Genomic DNA, 20,200 nt, shown 5'->3' on the forward strand with positions numbered 1-20,200 from the left:
TTCAGTTGGATATATAGCACATCAGATTTTGTTATTTGTAAATCACACTGCTGATTAGAACTTACTTTGCAAATTCAGTTTTTCACATGTAGCAGTGGGTAGATCAACAGGACATTTGTACACATCTCCCATTCGGTTCTTAGGGAAGCCACTCCAAGGGGAGCCAACCAGTAACCTACAAAAGAAAGGTTATTTTCATTAGACATAAAATTTAAACTAAAAGTTTGTTGTTGTTTTTTAAAGATAAAACTGTCCATGAAATAGCAAATGCCATATTTACATTCAATTTTTTTATAAGTGACCAGTTCATATTTGTTCACCTATTTGGCCCTGTTTTCCTTGCCTTTTAGCTAATCAAGATCCTTAAGCAGTGCTTACAATACACTTGTTTTGCCATAACACTGTGCTTGGGAAAGGGCTCCTTCTAAAGTAGTACTGTTTAAGATACATATAATGCAAGTCAGAAATGGGGGCCATATATGTCACTTTGCATTTTCAAGAGCCTAATTTAAAAAGTCCCGGTGTCGTGCTGTTGGATAAGCTTTTAGCAAGATCAGTGGTTCAAACCCACCAGAAACTCTACACAGGGACACTATGAATTGGAACCAAAGGCACTTAACAACAAAATGACAATAAAATAAAAGGAAACAGGTGACAATAATTTTAGTAATGTATCTTATTTAGCTCAATAGATCCAAAATAGTATGTAACCAATCAAGGACATTAATGAATTAGTTTACATTCTTTATTCTTTTTGGTACTAAATCTTCAAAACTTATTTTATACTTAGAGAACATCTCAAAGCACATGAGCAACACTCAACTGTTCAAAAACCACATGTGGCTAGTTACAACCACTAACATTTTTTTTTTTTTTTGAGTCTTTTCTATGCCCAAGATATTCCATATGTTAATTCAATTGTTTAAGTGGGTTTATGTGTATGGAAGACCATCAATGAAATGAAATGGTACACTGTGTGCAACATGAGTTCACATGTAGGAAAGATTGGGAGGAGAATGCAGGAATGAGCAGTGTTTCATTCTATTGTACACAAGGTCGCTATGAGTTGGAATTGACTTGACAGCACCAAACAACAACATGTCTATGGTCAGTAACAAGGGATCCTGAGAAAAAATGCAGGGTGGATTAACTAGGGTTCTCCTCTTAGGTATACCAGTGTATATATAACTGGATCACAAAATGTAGAGGACAGAGAAACCAGGGCTCACATCCTTCCTTTAGTCTCACTTGCTACTGATCTTCTCTCACCAGGCCTCCATTTTTCCCTACAGAAACTTATTTGATATTTCTGGCCAGGGAAGAAGGGTCAGAAAGAGCCTGTCTAACAGACTGACTTTCACAAATGGTAGCCGGTCAATTACTCAACACTCAATTGCTTCAAAAAAAAAAAACGTGTTTGCTTCAATAGTCTTGTGAAAGCTAGAAAGGATTAGGTTTTCTAACTGTGAAACTGAAACTATTTTATAAGCCTTTTGTATAAATAGCTTATCATTCTCAGTTAAACAGTACTGAGATGTGTCACATGATATATGCTATGGTGGATACAAAGGAGACTAAAGTATATTTCTGTCTAGTATATTTTACACTATATAACTAGTACAAAAATAGCAATACAGAGAATAATATTAAAGTGATAAAAGGCTTCAAAGATGAGTCTTGAAAAATGAATACGGTGGCTGATATTAGAAGGAACAGCAAAAGCAATCATGGAAGGCGAAAGTACTGGTTATTTTGCAGAAACCGTTGTAAATTGAATATTAAGCTGCTCTCCTCATTTATGTGATAACATAAACCTATTCTCACACTCATTTAGAGCATGCTTACTTTAATTCCGTTAACTCTAATTCAAGCTGCAGTTGATAGAAAAAGTATATATAATATATATATGTGTGTGTGTGTTGTGTGTCTGTGTGTGTGTTTATTGTGAATTAAGTGATAGTTTACATAGGAGAACATAGGTTTTACACTCATTTCGTTTCATTGCAAGGATTACAATCCCTCCATGCATCATCATTCAACAGTATTTGCTTCTATTTCCTCTGGGTTTTGTGTTTCTTTTTTAATGTACACAAAAACACTCAGGAATTTATAATTATTCAAACAACCTAAGAGCACATTCTGCAAGCATGCCTCCTGATAGGCAGCATATAGGCTTTCTTTTTCCATGAGTCTGGAGTCCTCAGCTGCTCCATCTCTCCATATCATCATCTCTGCCTCCATCTCTTTTTGTCTTCTTCTTGTTTGTGTTGTTAAGTGCTTTTGAGTCAGTTTTGACTCATGGCAACCCTGTATAGGGCTTTCAAGGAACGGCTGGTGAATTTGAACCACTGACCTTGCAGTTCAAACTGATCTTGTGGTCCAGGGTGTTATCCCACAGTGCCACACCAGGACTTCTTATAAGCATATAATTTCACATAATTAATCCATTAATACTTTACCCATGTTGTTGTTGAGTGCTGTTGAGTTGGTTCCAACTCATAACGACCCAGTATATGGTTTCTGAGGAGTGACTGCTGAGTTTGAACTGCTAACCTTGCGATCCAGTGCTTAAATTATTCCAACTTTTTGCTAAAGATAGAAATAGAAATACTGACTTTTGTGAAGTCCCAGTATTCACTCTGATGGAGGAAGAGACTCAGTAGCTACATATGGAGTGTATGTTTGAAAATATCTGCTGGTCTTCAAATTTACAACTGACAGGAAATTGGACTCCTGGTGTGGTGCAGTGGACTAGACTGCAAACCACAGGGTCAGTAGTTGAAACCTACCAGTTGCTCCTTGAAAACCCTATACAGTGTCACTATGAGTCAGAATCGACTTAAAACTAACAAGAGGAAATTAGGAAACTGACATTGTCAAAGACATTGTACAGTGAAAACTGTCCTCCAATAGCTAATTTTCTCAATCCTTAGTCTTTTTGCCACAATAGGATGACACAGAACTACCTCTGATTTTTGTATGCAGAACACATCTGAAAGTATAAGTTGTTGTTGCTAAGTGCTGTCAAGTCGGTTATGACTCATAGTGACCCTGTTTAGGGTTTCCGAGGTGTGGGTGGTGGGTCTGAACCACAGACCTTGTAGTTCAAACCAACCTTGCAGTCAAGTTCCTATCCTACAATGCCACATCAAGACAGACAGATAATTGGGCTGCTGCTTACTTCTCCAATCCTCTCTTTTTCCACGCATCTTCCTAAAGCTCTATGTTTTAGTCTTCTTGAACTCAGTTCCTCTGCCAAATCAGGGTCTCTCTTGCTGCTAATACTCCATACATGCTGGTAAGTTCTACTCATTAGTTAGTTTGATCACAAGACAACACTTCCTCCAGGAAGTCTCCCCAACAATTACAAATAGGCCTTTCCTGAGGACTTCCACAACACCTGAGGTTTACTTGGTCCAGTTTTTATCACATTGATCTGTAATTGTCTGTCAGTGACTAAATGCCCTCCTCCCCCTCCCCCAGAGAAGAGAGCTCCGTTGGAGTAGGAGTTATGTGCTTGACAAAGGTTTGTTGTTGTTGCTCAGTGCCTTCGAGTTGGTCCCTACTCATAATGACCCTGTAGCTCTGGTAGTGTAGTGGTTATAAATTGGGCTGCTAACCTCAAGGTTGGCAGTTCTAAATTATCAGCTGTTCCATGGGAGAAAGATGAGGCTTTCTGCTCCTGTAAAGATTTACAGCCTTGAAAACCCTGTGCAGGGTCACTATCAGTCGGAACCGACTCCACGGTACTTAACAACAGCAACAAGTTTACCAGGGAGTTTGAACCATCGACCTTGTGGTTCAAAGCAATCTTAGGGTTTCAGGGCTTTAGCCAACAGCACCATACTTCTTGAAGACATGAATGGAATAAAAAAACAAACGAACAAACATGTGAATGGATGATTCCACAGTATTATTTAAAATTCTGTTCAGCTGAGGAAAAGTTAAGTAGAAAACTCCTTAATTTTTATCCTATGGTAGTGCATGATTTTTTATCAAGTAAAAGTCAAAAAGTAGAGGTAAAAAAAAAAAAAAAATCAACCAAGTTGAAAGCAAAGCATTATGCTGTTATTGTTCTATGGTAGTTGTTTCTATTCAGCCAGCCTCCAATCATCTACTATGTATCAAACTTGTTTTTAAAACAAAAGGTGACTGTAGGGTGTGTATAGAGAACAAAACAGATCTTATAGCTAGAAGCTATCATCAGACTTTTGACTCTGGCCCATGACATGCTGGGTATTCCTATAATTATAACAAATTTGACTACAGCCTGGCACTGTGTGTGGTATTTTCCAAACAGTATCCAACATAACAAAAAAAATGAGCCAGATAAATTTTACTATCTTCTTTCCACTGAAAAAGCCAGCTGCTGTTCTGACTCATGGCAACCTCATGTGTTGCAGAACAGACCATGGCTGTGACCTTTCCAAAGCAGATGGCTAGCCCTGTTAGTAGCTGACCACTTAACTGTTTATACCACCAAGGAGCCCTGGTTGCTGGCACAAATGGTTAAGTGCTCAGCTACAAATTGAAAGGCTAATGGTTTGATACACAAGGAAAACTTGATGGTCTGCTTCCATAAAGACTGCTGTGTGTGTCGAATTGGTTCCAACTCATAGCTACCCTATATAGGGTTTCAATTCATCATGGGAGCAGAAAGTCTCATATTTTTCCCACAGAGCAGCTGGTGGATTCAAACTGTTGACCTTGTGGTTAGCAGCCCAATGCATACCCCACTATGCTACCAGGGTTCCAAGATTACAGCCAAGAAAATGTCATGGGACAGTTTTTCTCTGCCACAGGGGTCGCTGTAAGCAGAAATCAAGCAGACAGCATCTAACAACAGCATCTCCATTTTATAAATCGAGTAACTGAGATGGAAGGAAGTGAAAAACTTACTAAAGTTCACTTACTCAAGAGGCTGTTGAGGACCAAGCTCAATCTTTAGGGCATTCTCCTTACTCTTAGAAGCAAGAAGGCCTGGCATAAGGCCCATACTGGGGAAACTATCTGAAGGGATGCCTTGGCTTTCAGAAGCAGTAAGGTGAAAAGCCAGGAAAAGAAAGGTCAGGCCACATTTATTATGATAATGGGTGTGGCTGTGTGCTGTGTAGGAACACCAAATTCAGACACATTCATGACCCTCCTTCTATGCGAGCGAGCTTATGCCTGCCACAGGACCCAGGCTATACTGTTTACAACAGCAGACAGGAAGAAATAAAAACAGGACATATTCAGATAACATCAAATGTGTTATTTTGGATGTCTTCTAATACGCATATGGAAATACAGTGATTAAAGAATTAACAAAAAGATTGACAATTTGACCCCAACGACTCTGCAGGGTCAGCTTCTGTAAAGATTTACTGCTTTGGAAACCTTATGGGGCTTTGCAATGGAATTGACTTGGAATCGGCTTGATTGCAGTGGGTTGGGTTTCATTCTACTGTGTACATTTCCTATGCATCCTTAAAACAGCTCAAGAGTCTCCTCCAAAATATAGTTCAAAAGGCCCTTTGTTGTTTCCTATCAACAAAAAAAGTTCCCTGAACGTTTCCCCCATCATCTTCTCCCACCTTTTCTAAGAATTCAGGTTATTCACTGCTCAGGTTATGACATCACCACCCCACCATGAGAACTGTGACACTCCTAAATTAATCATACAGGAAGAAGAGAAAGACAAGCGTCTGCAAAGTTTAGTGCCCTGAAATTCTCAGAAAGAAAAGATATACAAGTCTCTGGCAGTGACATGTCCTATTCAACTCTTAGCACAAGGCAATCAAAAACTCTGGAGAATTAGGCCAGTTTTGGTGGCTGTTAAAGAATAACAGAGATGTACTCATTGTATGTGACTCATGCGTACATTCTAATGAACCACATTAGTAAGCAGCTTACAGGTCATACTGTAGGCCAAAGACAACTATTTGTCACCTCCATTATTGGCAAAGTTTCCAGTGGACTTTCCTTCTCATTTCAACTTCAGTGAAATCCTGGTTCCTGACATTTCAACCGTCATGAAGAAACATTAAGACATAAGCAGGGGGCATTCCAAGATAATTGTGACATTCTTAATCAGACAGAAAGATGAGGGGGGATGGTACATATATTTGTAAAGTTTTATGTAATCAGTTGTAGCAGGAAAAGACATGCCAGGGGAAAATGTTCTAAGGTGGGGAATAAGTTAAATTGGTGGGTTAACCCTGTCAAAGTGTGGCCGAGCCTCTTTGAAGTAACAGATTTAACTTAATCTCAATCAGACAAAAGAATTGCATAAACAATTACGTGTGCTGATTCTCAAAACAAAACAAAATCCCAAGCTATAAACTATTCTTTTCCTGCAGTGAAACTGGGAATTTTTCCAAGACTACTTTAAATAACACTTACTGTTCAATTATCTTGTGGGAAAATAGTAATTATACAGACTTCCAAGACATAACCAATTTGCCCACCTCCAGTGGAATTCAAAATACTTTGTTTAGTTAGTAAACAGTATTTATGGCGCTGTGGATAGGTTCAAACCCACAATTCAGGTGTTGTTATAAATAACCTTCCTTTGGTCTGTGGGTGTCTAAACTCTCCAAACTCTTCAATACTAAGAAATTTTTCTAGAGATTACTGACAGAGGTGTTCTTAAAATAGCTGTTGTTGTTGTCAGGTGTCATCGAGTTGGAACCGACTCATAGCGACCCCATGCACAGCAGAACGAAACAATGCCCGATCCTGGGCCAACCTCACTACCGCTGCCACACTTGAGTCCATCAATGATGCCACCTGGCCAATCCATCTCTTTAGGGGTCTTCCTCTTTTTCTCTGACCCTCCACCTTACCCAGCATGACATCCTTCTCCAGTGACTGTTTCCTCCGGACAATATGTCCAAAGTATGAGAGACGAAGCTTAGCCATCCTGGCCTCCAAGGAGCACTCTGGCTGCACTTCTTCCAAAACAGATCTACTGGTTCTTTTGGCAGTCCATGGCATTTTCAGTATTCTCCTCCAACACCACAACTCAAAGGCATCAATTCTTCTACGATCTTCCTTAGTTACTGTCCAAATTTCACACCCATATGAGGCTATTGAAAACACTGTGGCCTGGGTCAGGCGCACCTTAGTCCTCAAGCTGACATCTCTGCTCTTCAATACTTTAAAAAGTTCATGTGCAGCAGATGTGCCCAATGCAATAGTAGGTAGAGCAAAACATTATTTTTTGTTTCTTTGACAACTCCAGGAGATGCCATCTCCATGGTGTGTCATGGTCTTGTGCAGTATACAACTGGTGAGCTGTGTGTGGTATACCAAACACAATTTTATGCCATTGGGAATACAATAATGGATAAATCAGTCAAAACCTCTGGCCTCATTTAGCTTATATCCTAGTAAGAGAAGATAAATACTAATCTTATTAAGTAGAACTTAATATTGTATGTTAGATGGTGATAGACATTAAGGGTCAGGGGAGAAAAGTATAGAATGAGGTTGGGATGGAGGATGGTGTTTGTGATCTTTGTAAGAATGGTCAGGGAAGATCTCACTGAGAAGGTGACATTTAAGCAAAAAACTTGAAGGAGGTGAAAGAATGAACCATAAAGTTCTGCTGGAAGAGTAGGCCAGACTGTGGGGAAAGCAAGTACAAAAGCCCTGTGGCTGGAACAAAACAAAGTGGTGGGAGATGAGGTCACAATGATAAAGTGGTCAGCTCATGTAGAGACTTGTATGCATTGTAAGGACTTGGCTTTCAAGTAATATAAAATGGGAGAGTCACTGAAGCGTTTTGATAGCATTGTGATGTGATCTGACTTGCATTGAGAAATATCGCAAAGGGTGCTCTTCTGAGAATATTTGTTTTGTGGTAAAGGTGCAGTAGGTGAAGCATTTAGGGGACCATTGCAATAATCCAACCAAGAGGTGATGGAAGGCTCCTATGGGTCTGGTAGAATGACAGTGGTTAGAAGTGGTCTTATTTTGGTTCTACCTTGAAGGCAATAATACACACACACACACACACACACACACACACACACACACAAAAGAGGACTTCAGGAGAGCTCCAATACTTTTTGACTAAGAAACCGAAAATAATGAGTTATCATAGTGTGGTGCTATAGGATAAGCACTTGACCCTTAAGGTCAGTTTGAACCACAAGGTTGGTGGTTCAAACCCACCAGCCACTCCTTGGAAACCCTATATAGGATCACTATGAGTTGGAACCAACTCGATGGCACTCAACAACAACAACAGATAAGGATCACACTACCACTAAAGCAGGTTTCTAAGTGGTGTAAATTTGCACTTGACTGTAACCTAAAGGTTGGTGGTTCAAACCTACCCAGTGGCACCATTGTAGAAAAGTCTGGTGACCTCCTTCTGCTAAGATGATGGCCAAGAAAACTTCTGCTGATACCTAGAGTCCATATCCACTCAAATGTAATGACTTACCTTTTGATTTGGTTTGGTTTTGGCATTGTTGCTGTTCTTAAGTGCCGTCGAGTCAGTTCCAGCTCATAGTGATACTGTATAGGGTTTCTGAGGAGCAGGTGGTAAGCTTGAGCTGCCAACCTTGGAGTGCAAACTGGCTTTACAGTTTAGCGCATTAAGCCATGTTCGAGCAAGATTTTATATAAGGAGAATTCAGGGGTTCAGTGTCAGGTGTTTTTAAGTCGAAGAGGTCTAACAGTCATCTAAGAGATATTTTACTTGGGATTAGAAGCCTAATGCATATAGTATACATATTAATGTGAGAAATTTCAAAGTCTGCAGTCTATAAATAAATTGTTTCTTATATTGTTTAGTTTCAAGCTATTGACAATGCAAGATGAGTCTTATATGGCTACCTGCTTCCTGTTAATGTCAAAGGAGCTTATGATAGAGAAAATTCACCCAAAAAGACTTGATGTCTCTGGGGAGAAAAAATATGGGTAAAGAGAGTTTGTTTTGGGCTCTGGGTTGGGAAATATTGCTATTATAAACTTAATAGTTAAACTCCTTGGCATATGTTGAAAGGCAATTTTAATATCTAAACCTTTTAATGCTGCCTTGGATTCCTTTGGCAGCCAGGTTGCTTCCTCAAACAGTGGGATAGTTAAACGCTTCAATCCCACCAACAGAGTCCGCCACTCTCATTACTGCAAACATATCTTAAATGTATTGCTCTGTTTCGCAAAATCCCTGCAAAACAGCTTTATACTAGAAGCAAATGAATCAATAAAACCAATTCTGCTGTTTTGATTCATCCAACATGCAGATTTCCTAAAGATTAAGTCAAATGCTGAATTGTTTACTTCAAAACCTTGTGATGACTTGATGACTTGCTAATTTGGGTGGTAGGCAGTTAAAAAGTAACAGAAGAGGGGGGAAATATATCTATATATATACGGAAATATATCTATATATCTATCTATATATATATATATATATATATTTTTTTTTTTTTTTTTCTGATGCACTGGAAGGGAAACAATGCAGATTTTCTCATTAGGACAAACCATTAGGAAACTTTGCCACAAGTGAAAAAAAAGGGAAAGGAAAAAACAGGGGAAATAAAATAAAAGGAATAAAAGAGAGAAAAAAGTTTTGGAAATGGATAGTTGTGATGGTTGTACAACATGGGGAGTATAGTTGGTGTGGCTAGACTATACGTGTACAATGGTTGAAATGGCAAATACTTTGTTGTATACATATTGCTACAGTTTTAAAAAATGTGATCATGAAAATTCCATGTTTGTCAGACTATACCATGGGAAAAATTATTTTAAGACTACCACATTGTCGTAGTGTAGTGGTTATGAATCGGGCTGTGAACCTTAAGGTCAGCAGTTCAAAACTACCAGCTGTTCCGAAGGAGAAAGATGAGGCTTTCTGCTCCCATAAAGATTTACAGCCTCAGAAACCCTGTACAGGGTCGCTATGAGTCGGAACAGACTCCACAGCACATAACAACAACAACAACAACAACATTATCATAAATCAAATCCAAGGGCTAAACTCGGCCTACACATTTCTGCTACAGATATGTGTTTGTGACGAATACCATAAATCATTTATAAAAATGTATTCACAGAATTATTTTAACTTGGTGTAAATAAAATCAACAAGTATGGTATGAAAGATGTGGGTGAATCAATACTAGTGTGGCTCATAGGGGCAGTACATTCAAAGGTATTTGGCTCCCTGTACATGTCACCTGGACTGCCAGGAGAAGCATTGATGATGGGTTCATTGCCTCTCAGATCTATATTGACTAATATAAATTGACTAATAGTGTCTTTATGGAGCAAAATCATAATAATTATTTATAAAAACTATTAACCAATATTGACAAATTTTTCAAACTTAAAAGTGGAATAATACATTACAGTCAAACATCTAACATTTTACAGACAAAACTTGCACTGAGTTACAAATTAGTTAAAGTAACTGAAATTTAATGGGAGAAAAATGGAATATACACACACATGTGATTTAAAATAAAAAGAAATCCTGTAAATAAAGAGACTTACCATGACAACCTAATGGCAAGAGAATTTTATCTTTGAAAAGAAATATAAAAGATGATATTGGCTAATAGCTTAAAGAACATAATAAAAGACAAAGATATGATTATTTTGGAAAGAGGATCAGAACAGCATTCTTGGCCAAGAAGTAGAAGAAATGGACTGAAGCTGATCCAATATGCATAGAAGCTAATCCAAGACAGATGAGAAGGGCTGAGGGGCAGTGGGGAAAAACTAGTCACACCTGATGTGGAGTCCTGGTGTGGTGCTTTAGGAGAAGCACTAGGCCACATGGTAGGTTTAGATCACCGATTATCAGTTCAAACCCACGAGCCACTCCTCAGAAACTCTACGTAGGGTCACAATGAGTTGGAACCAACTAGATGGCATTTAACAACAACAACATCACTAGTAGTCTGTGGTGCCGTAGGATAAGCACTTGACTGTTAACCACAAGATCAGCAGTTCAAACCCACCAGCCGCTCCTTGGAAACCCTGTACAGGGTGGTTATGAGTAGGAACCGAATCAATGACACTTATCAACAGCAGCAACAATATCACTAGTGCCTCACACATGCACAGCAATTTCATCTTTGCAGTGTTTTATTTTTATTCTCTCACAAGATGCTCAAAACATCCCAGTTTGGTAAGCATGGTACCATCTTTGTATTCAAGAGACGTTATGTAATTGATCTGATTCACCCAGCTAGTGACAGGGAAGCTGAGGTAAAACCCTTGTGCTCTAGCTCCTGATTTCTATGTCAAATCCCTGCCCATCAGTGAATGAAAAGTGACCATACACCAATGAAAAGTAATAGGACAAATTCTATAACAGAACTTTTGACTCAAAATAATAAGTTTATCTTGTTCTAGAAACGTGTTTGTCAAAATAAAATTTAGATGTTATAAATAGATGCCAATTACATTCTGCAATCCCCCTCCTTGGGGGAATGTGGTGGCTCTGTAGAATAAGCATTGGATTGTGAGCCTCAAGGTCAGCAGTTGGAGGCCACCAGCTGCTACTTCAGGGAAAGAAGAGGCTACCTGCTCCTGAAAAGATTTACTGCTTTGGAAACCCTGTACAGGGTAGCTATGAGTTGGAACTGACTTGATGGCACTTAACAACAACAAAGATCCTCTCTTTGATATCTGATGTGGCGCTGTCGGATAAGCACTGGACTGGAAACCACAAGTTTGGCAGTTCAAACGCACCAGACACTCCTCAGAAACCCTGTTCAGGGTCACTACGAGTTGAAAACAGCAAGAAACAATAATAAAATTGCCTTCCTTAAATTCTTTAAATAGCAAAAACAAAACATGTGTACATTTGGAACATCTTATCTATGTTTTGCATCTACTTGTCTCCATTACTTATTGGCAGTTTAATCTTAGCCACATTACTTATTCTTTCTAAATTCTCAATCTCTTAATCTTTAAAAATGGGAAGTAATGTTATAAAGCTCCTAGAGCCATTATGAGTATAGGTTATTTATAAAAGAGAGAGAGCTCACTAAACATTAGACATTATTATAACCAAAATGATCTATGATACAAGGGTAAGTCAAGAAAAATTGCTACTGGAGTTCCAGTTCCTACATGCATAGCTTTATTCAGAGCAAGACATGTTTAAATGGGTCTCTGTGATCAGTTGATAATTGCAGGCAAATTCTCTCCATAATATATTTGTCACAGTCTCAGTAGAGTACCTTCAAAAAAAATGGTCAAATCAAAAGATTCCAAAGGGATCTGCTGGACCAGTTAAAAAAAAACAAAAAATGAAAAAACAGGGGATGAAAGCAAATGCTGTTGAATGATGATGCATGGAGTCATCATGCATTGTAGGATTGTGATCATTGCAATGAAAAAAATACCATAGGATGAGTGTGAAGCTGATATTCTCCCATGGAAACTACCACTCAATTCACAATAAAAACTTAAAAAAAAAAAAAAAAAAAAAAACAGAAAAAGAAGTCCATAGGATGAGTGTGAAACTGATATTCTCCCATGGAAACTACCACTCAATTCACAATAAAAACTTAAAAAAAAAAAAAAACAGAAAAAGAAGTAGAGCAGTCAGTTCAAAAGGTTATGACTATTTTGGGGGGATTCCAAGGTGACAATCTTGATAGGAAGGAGCTCTGGTAGCATAGTGGTTTATGAGTTGGGCTGCTAACCGGAAAGTCAGCAGTTTGAGTGTACCAGCTGCTCTGTGGAAGAAAGATGAGGCTTTCTGCTCAAATAAAGATTTACAGCCTCTGAAATTCTATACAGGGGCTCACTTCAAGGTACACAACCACCACCACCAATCTTGATAGATTTTCTCAAAGGACACAGGATGATTATGGGGGCTTATTATGAAGTTTTTAGAAAACTGAAAAATGCATTGCTAAGGAAAAGTTCAGAAAGCAGTTGTGCTGAGGAATTGTTTTCCATCATGAAAGTTCTCCTGGTGTGGCACTGGAGGATAAGCACATGACTTCAAGGTCTGTTTGAACCACAAGGTCAGTGGTTCAAACTCACCAATCACTCCTCAGAAACGGATTGTCTTCCATAGGTATATCTGTAAGATAACTTTGGTTTCCAAACTCCAAGAACATCGTAAAGAAATACAATCTGAGTTCCTCAAGGATACTCAAACTGCCATTTTAACATGATGTAAACTGAAGAGAGCTTGGCAAAAAAAGGAGAGTCTGTGAAAAAGAGGGATACCCCCAACAAGATGGATTGGCACAGTGGCAGTGTTTCATTCTGTAGTGCATAGGGTCTCTGTGGATTGGAAACAACTCGTCGATACATAACAACAAATTGAAGAATGCAAAATTCTTCAAGGCAGGGTTACAGAGATGGAGAAATGGAAACCCTGACTTCAGTTGGCAGTCCAGTGCTTTCCTACAGCACGACAGCATATTTGTTTACTGATGTTTTTTTATTTACCTTCATATAATCTTTGATAACTGTTATAAAATTTATCATTTCTTCTTTATTTATTTAAAGTTCTCTTACAGATATACCTGTGGAAGACAATCAATTGTATTTGTAACACAGGTTGTTGTTGTTAAGTGCCATTGAGTCGGTTCTGACTCATAGCAACCCTGTATAGGGTTTCCAAGGAGTGAGTGATAAGTTTGAACTGCTGACCTTGTGGTTCAAACCTATCTTGAAATCAAGTATTTTATCCTACAGTGATTTGCTATATTTGTCCTTGAACAAAACATCAAAACAATAATATAGGACCTTAGGTGGAATCCAGAACCTAATGAGGTGGAACATTCCCACTAGAAAGGACAAGCAGACCAGCCTGGAACAGCTAGAGCAACAGAAGATACTTCTTGAAAGAAAGATGAGCAGGAAAAATCCAAAACAAAAATGGCAATCTGATTGGCTACTACAAGAACAAGCAAGTTGTTCACCAGGGTGCCATCAAGGCAAGCAATCAAGTCCCTTCAAGACAAGCCCCCTCCAAGACTGAAACTCAAAGGCAGTGCATGAGCAGGCATGTAAGCTTGCTGGTGACCACACTGGTCACTGGTGAGTGGAAAAGGGGGAAATGTAGCAATGAAGATATGGGTTGAGTTCAACCATATTACACAGACTCCCACTGACCTGGAGATGACAGTGAGAAGAGGAAGGGCTGGTTAGTCCAAAGTGTGGTGAGATCTGAGGATACCTGAGCCCATGGACAAGACAAGGACATAGCCATGGAGGGCAAGAGCTGAGAGTGAAGCATGCAGCTGATATGAAGTGAGGGGAGATGCACAAGAACACTCAAACTTGCAGATAGTACCCATTTGACTTAGCCTGGATGGCTTGATGAGCAGAACTTGACAAGAGGAAACAACAAAACAAAACAATTTTTGATAAAGGAAACAAGTGTAAATTGCTATACTTTGATGAATTTGACCTATATTTAAGGATGTAGTAGCTCAAAATACCAACGGAGAAGGAAGGAATCTTCACATCAAGTGTCAGTCCTATCCCCTCTGTATTAAGATTAAATAGGCACAGGCAACTTAGAAATTGGCTACCTAAAATGAAAGGGCAATAAAGGCACGAAGTGACTAGCTTACAAGTTTTCAAGAGAGAGTTTAATTTCCGAGTGTGTGGGGTAAGGTAGAGTCCCCAATGAATAGTTTTCATCTTGTCTAGACGTGTCTGGTGAAAAGAGATGGGGATAAGATTCTTACGATTCAATAGTAATTGTTATCATGACTAATTGCAATTGTCTCAACTATAAAGACAGAAGTTTTGTAACAAAAAGGAGAGAGTAGTTAATCTTATAGTCCAGGAACAGAGGACCATATGACCATCAGAGGAGAAGAGCAGGAGCAGAATGTGGGACCCTGTTCTTAGAAGCAGTGACACCAGAGATGGAGGCAGACATGAGGACATGGATAGAGAGAGCATCTGAGGACTCTGGACTCATGGAAAGAGAAAGACTGAGCGCTGGCAGCCAGGAGGTAGGCTTGCAGAGTGTTCCCTTTGGTTGTTTAAATTATTATAAATGTCTGAGTGTATTAGTGCACATCCCCCCCAAAACAAAACAAAGCAAAACAACAACAACAGCAACAAAAAGCAGAGGGAATAGTAGCAAATACTGTTGAATGATATGCGTGGAGGGGATCGTAATCATTGCAATGAAATGATGAGTGTAAAACTGATGTTCTCCCATGTAAACTATCACTCACTTCACAATAAAAACTTTTAAAAAACATAATGATATAGGTTCATTTAGAGAGCAATTTTTTTTTTTTTTGCCACAATACACATTCATTATTATTTCTACTCTCTTCTCAAGAGACAAGCATGTACTAGCCCTTGCCAGAACAAGAAAACAAATATCTGAAACTGGAAATACCCCCAATCCCCAGTTAGGTGTCACCATACAGGTGATTACTGTCTTCTATGGTTGCTGAGTCACACAATGAGCTCAACTTGTTCTTGGGGAAGACCTTCGGGCAACACAAACAGTGTATATTATTACAAGCTCCAGGAAATGATTTTAAACATACTTCAGTTCTTTGTAGATTGTGATAAGGATTACATTATATGCATTTCAACATCCTGGGTGTGGACCAAGAGCTTTAAAGCAGGCTGGCCCCTCCACCTATACTGTAAGAGAACAGATACCTTTCCTTACAGCCAGAGGAGAGCTATAGGTGAATGGCTTGGAATATAAAACTATCTTGCTTTTAAAATAATCCAGCTCTTTCTGTTGTCGTTGCTGTTCAGTGCCATCGGGTCAGTTCTGACTCATAGTGACCCTGTACAGGGTCTCTGAGGAGCAGCTGGTGGCTTTGAACTGACAACCTAGTGGTTTGCAGTCCAGTGCTGATCTTACAGTGCAACATTAGAAGTCCAGCTCTTTTTAGACTACCTGGAAAGCCCATGAATTCTCAAAGTCATATTACTACTGTTTATAGACTTAAAGTCCAAAGTGTTATAAAAGTATAATAAATAAAGCTAGCAGAAGAGTCAAGATTATTTTGTTGAAATCTAGTTGGTCCCCATGCCTCTAAATTTGTAGAAACCTGTGTTATGCCTCAATTTACCCAGATGACCACTCAAGACTCTCAGGATCAGCAAGGAAGCCTTTATTAGCTGGCTAGCGACTACAGCCTCCCTAAAAGTGGGAATGACTGTTGCCCTCCACCCAATTTTTCAAGGACTATTTATACATAGCCATCTGACATTATCTTGCACAAACCAGGGGTGAGGTATATGCATAAGCTATTAGGGTGGGGCTAAGGGTTCATCTGCTGGGACAGTAATCTTGAGAGACCAGGGGTTGGGTGTATGTGTAAGCTGTTGGACAGAAGCAAAAATAAACTATGGTTAGGAGGGGTAGGTGAGGTGCAGCTGACAAAGTTCCTACTGAAAACGTTTCTACTCAGGCAGGACTTAAATATGCAGGGGCTACTTATGATTCAAAAATGAAGTCAGTTAGGGCAACTTTACACCTGTTAACACCTGACACAGCTCAACTTAGACTTTAAAAATAACTGTGATTTTAGAAAAGTCAGTGAGATTCTAAGTGGTCAAAGGGAAGTAAAGGGTCAAGATACAGTCAGGGCTCAATAAGAAAGATTGTAAAGAAAGAAGGAAAACTGCCAAGACAACAGCTTCAGAAAAAGCAGTAAGAAAGTAAAGAAAAAGGAAAAAATGTGTGTGTGTGTATCTATAAAATTTAAAGCAAAAAGACTCACATTTTATTAAAGAAGTCCCTAGTAATACCATTTTCTGTGTCCAAAGTTAACTTGATTAGTATCAGAAGGAAAGTTCATGTTTAAACAGTCTTCCCCACATCTGCTACTTCCATAATGTCTGTGCAATTGTCATAAATTAGAACTAGAGAAGGGCACTGGGCCAATTGTCAAAACAAATAGGCCTTTCTGGATTTCCAAGTCTCATATTATTTTCCTTGAGCCTTAGAGTTGCGAAGCCTATTTGCCCTAATTGTGACCCACTCAAGCACTGGCATGGGTACTGGAGCCCTGGGAAAGTCATTGCCCTGGATCCTTCCCTCACTGTAGCAGGGCACGTTGGTAAGGCCAGGTTAACGACAGATGTCAGGAGGGAAACTTGCTCTCTAGTGTCCTTGACCTCAGAAGACAAAATGAACACTTAATACTGGGTTCATAGAGTTCTGGTATAGTTCTGTAGAATAAGCAACAGACTCTTAACTACAAGATTGGTAGTTCAAACCTACCAGCTTATCCTTGGAAACCTTATACAGGGTCACTATGAGTCAGAACCAACTCGAAGGCATTTAACAACAAGAGCAGATTACATTAAAAAGAATATAAACACTGTTAACTACAGAGATTAACTCCTAGTTACACTTCCTATTCCATAATATTCATTGCTGCCTACTCTGCATATAAATCTTCCACCTCAACTCTACTCTATGTTCCATAACATGAAGGTATTTATTCTGTACTTTGTATAGCTCACACCACCCCAGCCCACAGTGAGTTAGAACACTGTGTCCAAAGCTTGAGCTGTTCTGCCACTTCGCTTCCCAACACCAGATCAATGAACGAACAGACCTGACCACTTGGCCAGCTTTTGTTCAGTTTCTTTTTTGCTTCACACTTCCACATGGTTTGGGTCCTCAGGTCAGACAAATGCCCACCCCCCTTACTCCTGAAAGGTGGAGTATGCTAATACCAGTTTTTGGCTAGATATAGACTTGAGAGAAGGAAAGGAGGCCCTAAATAAATGTAATGTTACAACTTAACAGAGTTCAATACTGGAATTTAATGTATTATCCCAGCCAACAATAGAAATGCTTGTTAATGACTTGTTTCTCAATAACCATTGTCGTGTATATTTATCTGTCAGGAATGTTATAAGAAGTTCAAGGCAGAATTTAGAAATGCCTGGCTTCCCTGTTCTAGCAGATAGCATGAGAGTCTCATCATAAACTGCTAATAAACAGTCAATCTCTCTCTCTTTCTTTTTTTATTTTGGTTTGGATTTGGATTGCTTTATTTTCCATCACTCCATAAAAGGAAGACAAAACCTAAATACTTTAAACAACGTCTTGAATGGCTAGAAAGAATCCTGGGGAGAAAAAGAAAATAAATTTGCTGTTCACTTTCTTAAGACCCTTTTTGCTAAGTTTTGGTCTTGTTCATTGTCTACACTGTACTATGACCATTTGCTGAGTTCTTTGGATCAGTTTGAACGATATGGTTGGTGGCTCAGACTCACCAATTGCTCCTCAGAAATCCTATACAGGGTTACTATGAGTCAGAACTGACTCAATGGCACTTACTACAGTAACAATAATAGCACCTACTGGAGTTCTGGTGTGACACTGTATGATAAACACTGGACCACTAACCACAAGTTCAGTGGTTCAATCCCACCAACCACTCCTTGGAAGCTCTATGCATGGTTGTTATGAGTTGGAATCAACTTGAAGACACACAACAACAACAATAATAGCAGCTATTACTGGTGACTGTTCTTTCTCTTAGGTTTATTCTAGCCTAGGAAAGTCATTACTTAAGTTCAATGTTAATGCAAGATTGTCCTTGGCTAGGCCACACCTATGAAATAGACCATCAAAGTGCATCTAAAGGTCTCCTTCAGCTCATACCACTAAGTCAATCTTGGCAGAGTTCCTCCGGTGAATCATCATTTGGACGCAGGATTTTCATTCATTCATTCAACAAATAATAATTGAGCCCCCACTCAATCCCAGATACCATTTTGGGTATTGAGGGCACACCAGTGAACACAGAGTCAGGAGCAGAAGACAGACCATGAATATCCAAAGAGAGATCATTTCCTCTCTAAAGAAAATAAAAATGTTTAGAGAGTAACTGAAAGATATGGTGAAGTGCTAATTTAGATGGAATATTTCTGAAATGTCTCTATGAAGAACAATCACGAGTGAGCTGAACAGAAGAGATGAGACCCATCAGCTAAGTGAAGATCTTGGCGAAGACTGTTTCAGCACAGAGGCTGTGATATTCAAAAAGTGTTCAATCAGTGCTGTGGAGCCATTTCTGAGGAGCAGCTGGTGAGCTTGAACCACCAACTTTGCAGTGCAAACTGACCTTGCAGTCCAGCACATTAACCCACAGCTCCACACGAAAGAGTCAGGCTGAGACGCACCCCTTTTTTACCTTAATTTAATTACACAGAGTGTGAAGCCACTCTGGAGTGACATTATTTGACTCAAGTTCACACTGGTTGCTGTGAGGAGAATAGAATTTAAAAAAACAAAATGGCAACAAGGAAACCAAGAAACCAATTAAGAGACTGTGGGGGCAGCATAGGTCAGTGTTGACTTCAGTCAGGGTGGCAGCAGGGGGAAACACCACAAAAACATCCCATTTTTGATGAGTTGTTTTGGACTCATACCAACCCAACAGGGCAGAGTAGAACTGTCCCATAGGGTTTCCAGGGCATGTCATTTTCATGGAAGCAGACAGCTGCATCTTTCTCTCACAGAGGGCTGGCAGGTTCGAATCATTGACCTTATGGTAACCAGCCAAATACTTAGCCACTGTGCCACCATGCTCCTGGAAGAAGGGGAGAGAGAGAGAGCAATGGTCAAATATAATATATATTGTGGTGGTAGGGTCACCAAGACTGACTAATTGATTAGATCTGGGGAACATGTAAGAAAGAGAGGAGTCAAGGATATGGGGCTTGATCAGGTGTTACAGATGAGAGATTTGTTTTCTCTCAGTTAAATTTGATAAATCTTAAAAAAACAAACACACACACAAAAAAACACTTTTGCTATGTCTATTAGACACCAAAATGGAGATGTTGAATAAGTTGTTTGATATGGGAACATGAAGTTCAAGAAAGAATTAGTGCTACCAAAGTAAACAGTGAGTGTTTAGCAACTGCATCTATTGGATTCTAAGATCAAAATAAACGTATAACATCATCCTGGTGTGGCACTGTAGGATAAGCTTTGGTACAAGGTCAGCAGTGCAAACCCACTAGCTGCCCCTTGGAAACCCTATTATAGGGTCTCTATGAGACAGAACCAACTCAATGGTATTTAACAACAACAACATCTTTTTAGTCTCTTTACCAGGTCAAAATGCAAGTCAGAAGAGACACCGAAACTTGCTCTCCAGCGTTGAGATGCTAAAGCAAATGGAAGAAATAAGGAGGTCCAAGAGCTAAACAGAAAATTTCAAAGATCAACTCGAGAAGATAAAGCCAAATATTACAAGAAAAT

At 39.2% G+C, this 20,200-nt stretch overlaps 1 protein-coding gene across 1 annotated transcript in view; it reads right to left on the reverse strand.

Moving 5' to 3' along the window:
- ITGA2 (integrin, alpha 2 (CD49B, alpha 2 subunit of VLA-2 receptor)) overlaps nt 1-20,200 on the reverse strand; it is a 173,208-nt gene that overhangs the window by 107,527 nt on the left and 45,481 nt on the right. Inside the window, exon 3 of the mRNA XM_006865761.1 lies at nt 66-175. Within this exon, the coding sequence (XP_006865823.1) occupies nt 66-175 (110 nt within the window). The remainder of the gene's footprint in view (nt 1-65; nt 176-20,200) is intronic.

Source organism: Chrysochloris asiatica, unplaced genomic scaffold (genome assembly GCF_000296735.1).
Source record: "Chrysochloris asiatica unplaced genomic scaffold, ChrAsi1.0 scaffold00082, whole genome shotgun sequence".
In the NCBI taxonomy this organism is placed as follows: domain Eukaryota; kingdom Metazoa; phylum Chordata; class Mammalia; order Afrosoricida; family Chrysochloridae; genus Chrysochloris; species Chrysochloris asiatica.